The 13,602-nt window shown below is 36.0% G+C and overlaps 1 protein-coding gene across 2 annotated transcripts; it reads right to left on the reverse strand.

Moving 5' to 3' along the window:
• Positions 1-2,188: 2,188 nt before the first annotated feature.
• il1b (interleukin 1, beta) lies at positions 2,189-8,132 on the reverse strand. Of its 2 annotated transcripts, none has more exons than XM_014982488.2 (6): positions 7,961-8,132; positions 6,637-6,673; positions 5,592-5,778; positions 4,598-4,777; positions 3,902-4,035; positions 2,189-3,177 (listed from the first exon to the last, which is right to left on the reverse strand). In XM_014982488.2, exons 1-6 carry the CDS (start codon positions 7,993-7,995, stop codon positions 2,947-2,949), a joined length of 804 nt encoding a protein of 267 aa, XP_014837974.1. In that variant the 5' UTR covers positions 7,996-8,132; the 3' UTR covers positions 2,189-2,946. The 2 variants fall into 2 exon arrangements, with proteins under 2 accessions (XP_014837974.1, XP_014837965.1); XM_014982479.2 differs by having other exon boundaries at positions 5,592-5,781; positions 7,961-8,130.
• Positions 8,133-13,602: the final 5,470 nt, after the last annotated feature.

A 13,602-nucleotide genomic window follows, 5' to 3' on the forward strand; every position in this document is an offset into this window, starting at 1 on the left:
ATTGTAAAGCGTTTGGACAGGTTGACGTGTAATTTGCAGAACGCTGAAATCGAGATTACTGGCTGTCGAGTGCGTTTCCACGGACAATGAATCCAGCAAAAGCTTCAAAGTCACTAAATCTTTTAATTTTATTTTTTTTCTGCAGAATAAAATTGCAACTCGAAGAAACGAGTAGGATGACAGGAAGGCCCTTTCTTTGGAGAGAGGGCTTAAAGTTAAACGCATTGTGGAAGAGGCAGAGGAAGATATCAAGAAAGTGCATGGAGGGAACCACGATCATTTGAAAAAATAAAATTCAGGGATCATCCAGTCATTATTTATAAACTTTTATGAAAGTAATCCTGAAGCGAGGTCACCAGGTCACTCAACAGCAGCCAGTCGCTACATATCCATCTTCTAACAGATGGTAGATGATTATGTCTTACAGATTATAAAAACCCAAAATTCAGCATGGACCAGTACCAAGTTCACCTGGAAAATAAAATCAGCTTCTCCATCAGCAGAAGGAAGCAGGAAGTGAAGTAAATATCTCTGTAGATGGCTGTGTTGACCCTGGACCTGGTGGTGGGTGATAAGGACTTAAAATTGTATTGGTATTAGGTGATTTTGAAATAAATGTATTTCACAATACTTTTTTTGCATCACTAATTACTATTTATTGATGCCACTACTGGAGAAACAATGAAGAAGACAACTGGATGTAGTAGGAGGATGATGTTTTTTGCAGCTGGCTCCACCAGAGCTCTTACAGCTGTAAGAGTTGTGTGTCATTTGAACATGTTGAATCCATGACTCTTCTGTAAAATCACAGACTTCAATCCCCCCAAAACGCTGCTTATGTAGCCGCCCCCAAGTGACATCTCCTTTGATGGCTGACAGATTAAGAGCGCGAGCACCATGGCGGTCTTGTGAAAGTATTCATCACTTAATGACTTATCGCATGAACAAGTGTATTCACGTCATGACATGTGTATTTATTTCTTATAATTGGAAACACAATTATTTTACTTTAGCATAACACAAGGATTTGCGGACATTTGTAATTGACTCAACTCCATGTCAGTTTTGGTTTGATTTGCTGTCAAATCAAACATCTTTATTTAGGAAAAAGTGCACACAATTTTATTTTGTCTTTCTATTCTCAGTGTTTCTCATGTTAATATGTTATTAAAATATTTACCTGGTTGTTAGATCTGTAAATAACGACCAGGTATTTACATATATTATTTCAGCACAGTATTGCTGAAATAAACCTTACAAGCTAAAATTTTAAATGAAATTTGTTTTGAAGATCTGCATAAACCACCTATAACTACTGCATATATGAAGTATCTCTTCACTGTTCTCAGGAGAAATATAAAAATCCATATCTGAGTTGATAGTGATGCGTTTATTCAGGCATTTCCAAAGTTGCTCCATAACTCTGCTCTCTGTTGTGTTTGAATCCATGGCGCCCACAACAAAAGGCCGCCTTCTTGTTCTGAATATCCAACCAGTCAATAAATGTAATGTTGTTGTTAATTGGCTGATTCTAGGATGACGTGTCACCACCAGGGGTCACTGCAACACCAAAAATATCCTGTTTCCTCCCATCGTACTTGTAGGAGCTATTTTCCCATTTTTTGGTTAAATCTTAGAATTTAAATTGTTTAGTTTATTTTTATTATTTGTTTTTCAGTTGATTTATCATTAGAATTTTTGTTTTGTTTATAATTTCTTTGATTAGGAATTCACATAATTAGTTAATTAATTTCAGGTTGGGATGTGGGTATTTCACGGTATAAATAGGTGGGTCTTAGGTAGCTTATTATGCACGTGGGTGGTCATAAGGTTTTTTACCAGCCAATCAGTCACATCGGTTTCTTTTGTTAGTCAGAGAACAGGTGCAGGAATAGGAGCAGAAGCCTGTAACCCTTTTGCCTGAACTACAAATAAACCCAAAGAACCATATTTTGACTTTGATTCCCTTTTTTGCTGCGTAAACCAGAATCCACGGTGCATCAGGTGACTATTTGAGTTGGATTTACTTTTGTTTTGATCACTTTCGAGTTTTTTGATTTTTGAATTTAAGTTTGGGGACAAATGGTCACTACAGTACTCTCTAATACAGACCCACTCAATAAATGAAGATATCATTAAGAAGTTTACTTATCGCTCCTTGAAACACATAGATCAGTTACACAGACAGTTGTTTTCTTGGCATGTTTGTGTTTATTGTGACAATTTTCCACTTAAACTAAACAAAATTTAAATGAATATTGTCACTGTTTTTGGCAAACTGGCATATGTCTTTGTTTTAAGAAAGTGACAATACAATTTTACATTAAAAACATTTTTAACAATTTAATGAAAAAATATGCTTAAGTTATTTTAGAATGTACTTTCAGTTTGACAAATGAACCTGGTCAGAAAGCATTATTTATTGAATATGAGTATAGAAATGAACAAAACTTGAAATAAGGCAGAAGATTATATATATATATATATATATATATATATATATATATATATATATATATATATATATATATATATATATATATATATATATAAAGCTTCTCTGTGTAATTTATCTGAAATGATTGCATATCATTAATATTCAGAATTGTATTTAGATCATTATTGTTATATACATACACACATTTCCAAAATGAACTTGAAAATGTAGTTACATTATTACAAATTTAACAAAATACATAAACAGTCATACAATAAGAAGATAACATAAGTGAGATCAAATGCTAAAAAAAAGCATTACATCAATTATTTTTAGGAATATCCACTTACATTATTTCCCACTAAGCATAACAGAGAATACTATACAAGTGATTTTTTTGACCTTAAAACTCAGAGTGCCACTTTACTGCAACCTCAGGAAATAAGTAGATTATTGCTCCACCTAGTGGTAAAGCAAAGAAATACAAATAGCTTGAATTATCTTTTTCTTTAGTTGCATTTTTGGAAGACGTTGAAGCAGGTGACCCTGGAGGCGGTGGCCGCCTGGCACATCTCCACCGAGTAGTCCACAGAGGAAGAGGAAGTGCTGATGAACCAACCGCGGAACTTCACCGACTCAAAGCTGACCAGGGAGCCACCCGGGGGGATGTTCTTGATGAAGAGAAAGCGGTCCAAGCCGTCTTCCTGGTTGATCTCTGTCAGAGACTCATGGCTGTATTGCTAACAGACACACAGGACAGAGACACTGGAGTAAAAGTAACTGTACAAATTGATATTGTTCATCCCTGTAATTATTTACCCCCCGGCTGATGAGTCAATATCACAAACAATGAACAAGTTGAGGAAATGGAATGCTGTGATTCTTTAGTGTGTGTGCAGCAAAGTCCAAAATTCTTCACATGTCTGCCTGATTTAGATTTTAAATTACTTTTACTAAATTAATAACTTTCCTTTCCTCATACAAAACAAAACAAGACAGGAATCTCTCGAAAGACAAATCAATATAAAATTACTGTTATTTATTAAGAAATTAATATTGACATTACAGTAATTAAACCCTAATCATATCAGAAAATCTTTATAGGATTTGTATTCCCTTATTTATATGGGTTTACATTTATGTCTTTTTTGTAAGAAGATGACTCTGTATAACTTTCTATGACATTATTATGACTCAACATTTTTTAAGCGGGTGCAATGGCCCCTCCTTATCCCCCTTTTATGAGTGCCACTGTCCACAGGTTGAACATTGATTCTATTTACTCTAAAATGTTACTTTAAGCCAAAATCTGCCAAAAGTAATTGCATAAAAGTGAACCAGTCTCTAAAAAGATATTAAAAAAGTGCAAATTTAAATATAGCAAAATCAAAGCTATAACAGTAAGAGTTTTCAAAAATCCTTTCAGGGATAAAAGTATGATTGTTGTAATGATTTTGTGTTTACCTCCAATTTCAGTGAAACTTTCCCATTTTCCATGGAGCAAGAAATGTGCAGGTTCTCAGAGACGGATAACAGAACCGTCAAAGAACATATGCTGGAGCTGCTGGGCGGCCTGTAGTGGCACATCTCAAAGTTCACTGGGTGTAGAAAACAAACTGAAGGTTATATTACAGTAACCCTCCAGCAAACTCCCACATTTATACATAACTGGCAAAAATAGAATCAAACAGATATGGGATCATCCTCTAATTTCATGTCAGAAGAACATTTTTGGTTCATGATTCCATAGTTTTCTTCCTGTTTTTTTCCCCTTTTATTTGAATTAGAAAAAGATGTGCTATTTTATACATTACGAATAAAATACTTTTATGTCTGCATTTGGTGATGGAAAGAAAATAATCTCACCTATAAGAAAATCACCATATGCAACATTTGGGCTTTACTTTTTATGCAATGTGTTACGTTGAGATCTTCATTTTAAAAATTAAAAGCAAAAATGTAATAAAAAAATAGAGCGTTTTCTTTGCTGTTTTGGGATGAAGGGTGTAGAATTTTGGGGGAAAATAGAAATAGCAACTTACAGAAATATGGAATAATTAAAGTACTGGGAGTAAATGCAGCACATTTATGTTTTTATTTTTTTACTGTGTATGTCATTCTGTAAAAACCAAAATGCTACTTCCCCTGTTCTTCTCTTACCTTTGCGATCACCATTTCCGCCTTGCAGAGTGATGGCCTGCAGCTTCATCTCTCCTGTTTTCAAGATGAAATCTTTCTGGTACTCGTCGCTCACTGTGAACTTATGAACACTTCTGCACCGCTGGAAGACTGACTTCCTCGTTCCTGAGGAGTTGCTCCATCCTTCCTGGAAAATGGTTTCTGTGGAGAGAAAGACGACAAGATCTTGGTGTGTTTCAAAAAAGAAAAAAAAAGACTTTTGACACAAATCAGATTTTTTCCCACAAAGGTAAACGTCCTATTGACCATACATTCTTTGATAAGTGCAGTGTTAAATATTAGAGATATACTGATCCAATATTAATATCTCGACCAGTCCCGATATTGAAAAAAAAGAATATTTGTGACGATGTGTCTGATTCATAAGGGCAGATCTACTCAGTCCAATTCTATGTTTTGTGCTCTGCATGACATCATGCTGCTTTATTTATTTTACGTTATATTTAGAATTTATTATTGCACTTTCTGAATCATTTGAAAGAAGGTTTGTTGTGGTTTATTTTTACATATTTGACAAAAATAGTCAACCTACTGATTTGACCAGTTTCAGTTTCTTTATCATTTATTTTACATTGGCTGTTCTACTCCAAATAAAACTGACTGAACAAATTAAGATTTGTTGTGTTTACATGTTTGACCAAGCTTGTGACAATATTGGTGCAGAGTTACCAAATAAATTAGCATTTCTGCACATTTGTCTGTATTAAAGAAAACAAACAAAAAAAAACATTCTAAGTCAATGCATCAGATCGGTTTCGTCCAATACTAAACCTCAGATATCGGTATCTGTATTGGAAGTGAAAAAAGTGAATCAATGCATCCCTCATCAATAACTCAGTAAAAGGACGCATGCAAACCCAGGATTGGTGTTTATCTTCCAAACACAGCCCATATTTTTGTCAAAAGTACCAAGAAATTTATTTTTATCCCCTTAATGGTGCATTTCACCACCAACCTTCCACCACGCAGTCCATGATGGCGCCGCAGAGCTCCCCATCGCTGAGGTCTCTGCCACACAGAGACAGAGACTTGCTCAGCTTGTTCACGGCCAGCACCAGGTTGGCTACACTCTTCATGGTTATCGTGTTGCAGGTGACCATCAGGTTCAGGTCTTCGCTGAGCTTCACTTCACGCTCCACATCCTGCTGGAGAGAGCAAAAACAACCCGTAAGCAACATCACTGTGGGTTGCTACACCTCTTGTTATTATTTTACAAGTCCAGTGTTCATATGGCATATCATCATCATCATCATCATCATCATCATCATCAGCCTCATAACTGCATGGTGAAAAGAAAGTACACCTGGTGCCAATTTGAGGGTTTTACTGATTTTGGATGTGCCGGGAGTTTTTGGGTGTTTTTGTTTTTCATAAAACTTCACAGCTGACTGAATAATGCTTCATCTTTCCTGAAAAGCAATAGTTTGACATGTCACTAAATGCATTTGGTAGGTAATAAATAGAGTAAGCAAAAAGGTGAAAATAAATGATTGATTATTCATTTATTAACGATACACTCAGGCAATCCATGTTAGTGGTAAAGACCAATAAACCTTCAAGCAGCTTCATGCAGTGGTAGCATTAGCATGAAGAAAGTATGCTAAAGCTGTTTTTAATATGCAAAACTTATCCATTTAGACAATTCACCAAATAAGACATCTTTTAGATTCAGGGTTTTTTTCAGTAGGTAATGAAACTGATAAAATCTTACATCAAAATATTAATATAGCTCAGTGCAGCCATAAACACTGCTACAACATATGTATGATAGTTATCATTTTTTAAAGATTTTTTTGGCTCTAGTGACCTTTATTTGATAGTTAATTGACAGGAAAGTGGGTAACGAGAGAAGGGGGAAGACATGCAGCAAAGGTTGCCAAGGCTGGGAATTGAGCCTGTGACAGCTGCGTCAAGGACTAACGCCTCCATATGTGGGTTGTGCTTAACCCCTGCACCATCACAGTACACCCATGATAGTTATCCTTAATGATAAATCTTACCTCTGTACCACTGGGGGGATGTCTGATTTCAGGTGAGCTAATGGCAAAATAAAAAAAAATGTTAGTGAAATATTCTACCTCATATTGCTATATTGTCAAAAACTGTATATGAGAAAACGTTTTTAATACGATAAAAACTGTTTGGAAATCTGTAAACGTTTTGTTGACTCCCTCGGGAGTTTAAAATGATTTTGTTTCAACAATCTGGAGGGAATAAAGCAAACATGGCGTTTTAGTAGAGTAGCTACTGACACAGTTCACTCATAGCGAGTGGTTAGACCACTGCGGCATGTCAAATATCATCTGATGAACTTCATGGTTACCCTAGTAACTGTATATGAGCTGTGATTGCACGTGTTACCTGCAGCTTTCAGCTCAGAGAATAAGAACTGTAAAACCAACAAACTTTCCATGAAAGGAATGTTTCTATTTTCTCCTGAAAATCATGAAACCCGCAAGACTGTAAACTGTCACTTTAAAATGTAACCCTCGTGCGCGGTCATGGAGTAACACTCACATGTCACGGTCTGTTGGTGGGAGAAATCGGAGGTTGTCTCATCAGACCCTCAGTTCTCAAAGCCACACACACACCTTGTGAAAGCGCACGCGGGGTCAGTGCGACCAGCGTAAAAAGCTCGCGGGTCCCAATGAACCCCAGCTAATAAGACCTTAGGTGCAACCAAGCAATCAAAGGTAACACTTTATTTGAAGGGGTGTGCATAAGACTGACATGACACTGTCATAAATATGACATAACACCTGTCATGAACATGACGAAGTCTTTATGAATGTTTATGACTGTTGTCATGAAGTGTCATTCGGTAAATAATGACACTTCTAATTCAAAGTTGCTCTAAAAGTTGCATTAAAAGTCCATTAAAAGTGCCAACTTTGCATGATTTTGTAAATTATGATAATTTAATGCAAAGTTGGCATTTTTAATGGACTTTTAATGCAACTTTTAGAGCAATTTTGAATTAGAAGTGTCATTATTTACCGAATGACACTTCATGACAACTGTCATAAACATTCATAAAAACTTCTTCATGTTCATGACAGGTGTTATGTCATGTTTTCGACAGTGTCATGTCAGTCTTATGCACACCCCTTCAAATAAAGTGTTACCCAATCAAAATAACAAAAATGCTAAAGGAAAAGCTAAGCAATGGATATCCTACAGCAAGACCAAAAACTCCACCAGGCATTAAGAAAAAAGCAACAAAAAATAAATAAATAAAATCTTCATCCACAACATTAAATTTCATATATTAATCACAGCCTTCCGTTTACAGACAAGTTGTGTAGAAAATGTTCTTCCACTCACCAGTCCAGTGCATCAACTAAATCAAAGTCCGACATTGTGCCTCAGAGTTCAGTCCTTCAGATGATGGCGATGTTCAGGCTGACTGTCTCTTTATGAGAATTTATTTGTGTAACTCACTTCCTTTTAGAAAGTTGGTGGTGCACTCTCTTTCTCTGATGGCTGTGGAAACCACTGCTGCCTCTTTGTCCAGTGGAAAAAAACAAGTCACTGAGTGTGAAAAAAATCTGTCAAATGTCAAGATGTTGTGATGTTAAGATGAGATCTGACTAATTATTTTCAAACCTTAATTTGTCATAAATCCTGAACAAATGGCACCTATCTGTTAGAGGAATTACATAGAAAGTGAACAAGATTCAATAACCTGGTTGTTTGTGTGCAGCTTTTGTTGAAGCATCTTATGATTCAATTTCAACATTCAGATTTCTTTGGTAGGAGCCCGACTGCATCCACTGGTAATATTTATCCACTAAATATTTCCAAATCTCTGACTGAGAGCACCACTCATGTCCGCAGTCATTGTCTGTCAGACTTGGGCTTTGACTAGGCCATTTCAAAACTTTGATTTTCCTCTCATGAAGTGTTTCTTTTGGTGATGACTTCTGAAAGCCAACTTGTTTTTGGGCCTGTTCATTACTCAACAAAACATTAAATTCCATCTGAAGAAAGCTAAGCTCTTAGCATTATTCTGCCACCGCCGTGTTTTTTTGTGGGCATTATCTGTCTTCTGCTGTGTTGTTTTTGTGTTATGAATGCTTAAGGGAAAACCCTTCTAGTCTAATAATCCAGAATTTTGTTCATTTTGTTTCAGCTAACACCACAAAGAAGTGAGAATTAAAGGGAGTATTAAAAAATGTAATTTAAAAAAATCATTTTATGTAATGAAAGTTACATTATACAGTTTTCTTTTTATCACTAAACTGAAATACACCAAATTCCACAGCACATCTACATGTGAAGGCTGTCAAAGTCAAGCTAGCATAACTGAGCTACTTCTCTCTCCTTTGCTACTTTTTTAAATTAAACTTTTTCCTGACTTGTGAAAGGTGATAACCTTTGACCTTTTCATCTAGTGTGGACAATTAGTAGCAAAGCACTGCTTCCCTTTGTCTTTTTGTTAAATAAGTGACGTTTATTTCCATGGATTTCACCATTTCCATTTAGAAGAAAGAAAATCTGCATGGATCCAACAGAAGCAAATGAACAAGAATCAGGAACATGATGCAGCCAATCATCTTCACCGTGACCGCCAGCAGGTGTGACCTCAAGAAGACTAAATACTGAAACTGAATGAAACACTGTTTCAGAAAAGTGTTAGTTTAACACCGTCAACATTTTTGCAACCGGATTATTGCCGTTTATAATTCTTTTTATATTATTCCCAAATCAATTCAATTCATTTGTTCTTGTATTGCACAGTGCAGCATATATGTGACAGTAAAAAAGTCTGGAAATAAGTCAAGTGATTGTTTCTAACAGATTAGACTTTTTTTTTTCTCTGAAATATTCTCATTGTGTTTTTGTGTCTGCCATACTTGACAAACTTTTTGCCCTTTTCTTTCAGAATCCTGACTCAAGCTTCAGACGGTTGATTTGAAATGATTCAAAGCTGAACTTGAAGACAGGTAACGAACAGTGAATGTTTGCAGCTCTTCTGAAGCGGTTCCTGTTCAGAGTGATGGGGGGGGCGGTTATGATCTAGATTAAAAGCCCCACGTAGCAAAGCCACATCCTCTGATGCTTCATCAGCGGCTTCATTTTCAGTCCAAACTTTTTTTTAAAATTATATTTCCAGTGTTCTGCTGACGTATTTGGAGAGCAGCATGGGAGAAAAGTTATTTATAAATATACACACACACACACACACACACACACACACACACACACACACACACACGCACAGACACACACACACACACATATATATATATATATATATATATATATATATATATATATATATATATATATATATATATATATATATATATATATCTCTGACCATGTCCATCCCTTAGTGGAATCAGTTTTCCTGCGTCACAGGAAAAAAACAAAGCAAAAAAAATAGTGAAACTTCACCCAGCAGCAGTTTATACAGAGTCTGAACCTCATGCATCAATCTGGATTGAAAGTTGAACTTGAATGGCCCGGGGACCATCTGGCCCTTGTCATGATTTTAGTTTGGCCCTGGACCACAAGTCAACAATGCTAAAAAAATATGGCCAACAAAAGAAAAAAATAATTGCTGACCCAAACAGTTTGGAAATTGTCTGTTTTTCTTTTTGAAAAAGCAACAGTCTGAAGCCCAGTTTGTGTTTTGGAAAAGGAGCTTCAGAGTGTTTATCCAATGTTTTATTTTTAATGATATACAGATTTTATGAAAAATTTGTTTATTGCTGAGCAGGTTAAACCAAACTTTTTTTTTTTTTTTTTTTAATTAGACATCACAATAAATTTTTAATTGAATTCATTTTATGGCCTGGCAGTCGCCTGAATTTTCCAGTTTTGGCTCCCAGGGCGAAAAGTTTGGACACTGTAAACATAAGGTAAAATGCTGATTGTCATGACAACAGCTTTTCTGATCATTTCTTTGCTTATTTATTTTTAAGAGATTGTATTAGATTCAGTTTATTTCTTTGTGTTTATGATTATTGTCTGAGTCTTACAGGTTCACTCCTTTGCTTTAGTTTCCCACTTATTTCTTGTTTTCATTTTAGATGGTTCTCTTATATTAGTGTTTTTCATTTTCCTCTTGGGTTTTAGTTCTGTTTTATATCTAACTCAGTTTCTTCCATCTTAGTCTCCTTCCCTCAATCTCCCTGTTTGCTTTCTGCTTCAGCTGTTCCACTTTCCCCTTGATGAAGCTCACCTTGGTTAAATGTGGAGTTAGGCAGATCAATACAAAATATCCATAATATCAAGACCAATCAGTGCCACTAATCAGATCTATAGTTTAATTTCAGATTGCCTCATGAAATTTCATTTTATTTTTGTGCAGCAGTTTCTCAACTTTACCATGAAAATAAAATTTTGTGTTGATTTGGTTCAATTTTGAGTTTCAATATGTGATTTTGGGGATACAAGTTTGGGAAAGTAAAAAAAAAAAAAAAAGGAAACTACACTAATAAAATATAATGCTTGTCTTTGTTTTAAGCATCAAAATAATAGTAATAAAAACATAGCTTTAAAAGTATAACTTTAAATAACATATCTAAGTTTTCAGAAAGATATAGGAGCTGGTTTTAATATTACAGTAATTATGTAATATTGATCAATACGTACTAGCTCCACTGGCAGATTATTTCCTTTATAGCAAGATATTTTTCCCATGTTATAAGTAAAATAATATGACAGCAGAACTAGAACTTTTTTTTAAATCAATATTAAGGAATTATTAACCTAAAACAAGTTCTTTCTTTGCTGAAAAGTTACTTTTAAGTTACTTTTGTCTTATTTCAAGTCTACTAAGATGCATGCACTGAAAACTAGACCAAAAATACTTGCTAAGATTTTGTTTTTGCAGCGCATTGGTTAACAATAAACTAATCAGTAACAAATTCACTTTTTTTTTTATTGATTTGAGCCTATAAAAATATCAAACCCATTTCAGAGGTGGAAGTCACTGCAGGCATCTGAAAGATGTCACAACTTCCTGGGTAATTGGAGGTGTTAAAATCCACACCTTTATTTAACAACTGTGAACTCTGAGGGGGAATTTTCTGTTAATTCCACCAAGTGAGACCAGAAACAGACAAAGAAGAAGAACACAGCCAGAGGTACAGAAGGATTTTCTCTAAAAAGTGGTGCTGCACATCAAAATTGTTATTTTTTACTTTGAGAACAGCCTAGTGCAAAGTATTATAACACACTCACCTGACTATAGCTTAAAAAAAAAACACACACACACGAACACAGCTGATCTTGTTGCCTGTGGCAGGAAGTGGTAAGATACAGATAGACCCAGATAGAAATCATGCACAACAAAACAAGTATCTGTAAACACACTGACAAATGTCTTACTTGCTTTAACTGGTCCCAAAGAACATTAAATTGGTAGCAAATCTGTGGTTCATGTAACGCCATCTGATATACAGGGATAAATACCAGCAGAGTATTTAAAGAAAAGAAAATAAAGAAAAGAAAATATGTGCAACAGGTAAGCTGTTGCACATATTCACAGTGTGCATATGTTTTAGTGTGGGAGGATGCCAGAGTACGCAGGTAAAACCCAGACTGACAGAAAGTTCCCAGCTCAGGTTCCTTCCTGCTGCAGGAACTATAACCTTTAAATCTGCAGAAACAACTAATTTCTGTTGTATTCTGCGGGAACCAGTGGCAATAAGGGGAAGCCCCACAAAAGGCCTGCATAGATCTAAATTCTCCAGTTTACACGCAGGCTTTGTGGGTACAGTGACAGAAAACTGGTTCTGTCCTTAACATGTTGGGAGAACTTCATTGTTTCAGTTCATTGAATGAGTGTTGATATCAGATGATAACTTCAGTAATAAAAGAAACAAAGCAAAAGATGACTTTCTTTATCCAGATAGAGCAGTGTCTCTCAACCCTGGTCCTCAGGCCCCCCTGTCCTGCATGTTTTAGATGTTTCCTTTCTGCCACACACCTGAATTGTATCTCTGGTGATTAACAGGCCTCTGCAGTACTTGATGGTCATGCAATCATTTGAATCAGCTGTTCTGGAATAGAGGCACATCTAAAACATGCAGAGCAGGGGGGCGGTGAGGACCAGGGCTGAGAAACACTGAGATAGAGTATCTATCCAAATCAACCTGGTTGTGTGTTAAAACTAATACAGGGCAGTGTTGTATATTGTGTGTGGCTCCAGCCACATGGAGCCATTTTATAGCATAATCAAGTAACTATATTTACTTTAATTACTATAAAAAAGCTGTATATATCAAATATGACATAAAGGAAATGTGACTTTATAATTTAATACCTTGAAATTGGGCCTCTGTCTCTTTAAGGATCCCTGTTCTTCCTGAAACTCTGCCTTCAGGAAGTCATCACGACATGGCTCCTCTATTAACCTTTTAACAGTGTTTTTGTTTTGTTTGTTTGTTTTTACCAGCATTGCACTGAGAAGCAGTTTGTATGATGAGCTCAGCAGATGACATTTACCGATATCAATAATACAATTTTGAACAATAACCAACAGATGGAGGTTTTCAGTTAAAGGTAATATCTTCCATTCATCTGTTAGGATTTTTGTTGAGTAGAAATTCAGGTTAGTTTGTCCTGCAGCCTGACGCTAACGGCTATACGGAGAAAGGCCAATCCCCAGCACACTTCTACTACACCAGGGGTGCCCAAAGTTGGTCCTCGAGGGTCGGCATCCTGCATGTTTTATTTCTCTCCCTGGTGGTAGTAACAACCTCCTCAGCAAGTCAATGTTCCTCTTGACATTGTCTTGACACATGCATCATTTGATGCAGGTGTGTTAAACCAGGAAGAGAACTAAAACATGCAGGATGCCGGTCCTCCAGGACCGACTTTGGACACCCCTGTACTACACCCCTAAAATAACTCCAGTCTCAAATTAAAAGGTGTAAACTCTTGTCTCCTACACGTCAAAGATGAGTATTTAGTAGTGTTGTTGCGCAACATCCCCCTCCCCTCTTCTCTCT

Source organism: Poecilia mexicana, unplaced genomic scaffold (genome assembly GCF_051168715.1).
Source record: "Poecilia mexicana isolate PSO_F unplaced genomic scaffold, ASM5116871v1 scaffold_12, whole genome shotgun sequence".
NCBI lineage: Eukaryota > Metazoa > Chordata > Actinopteri > Cyprinodontiformes > Poeciliidae > Poecilia > Poecilia mexicana.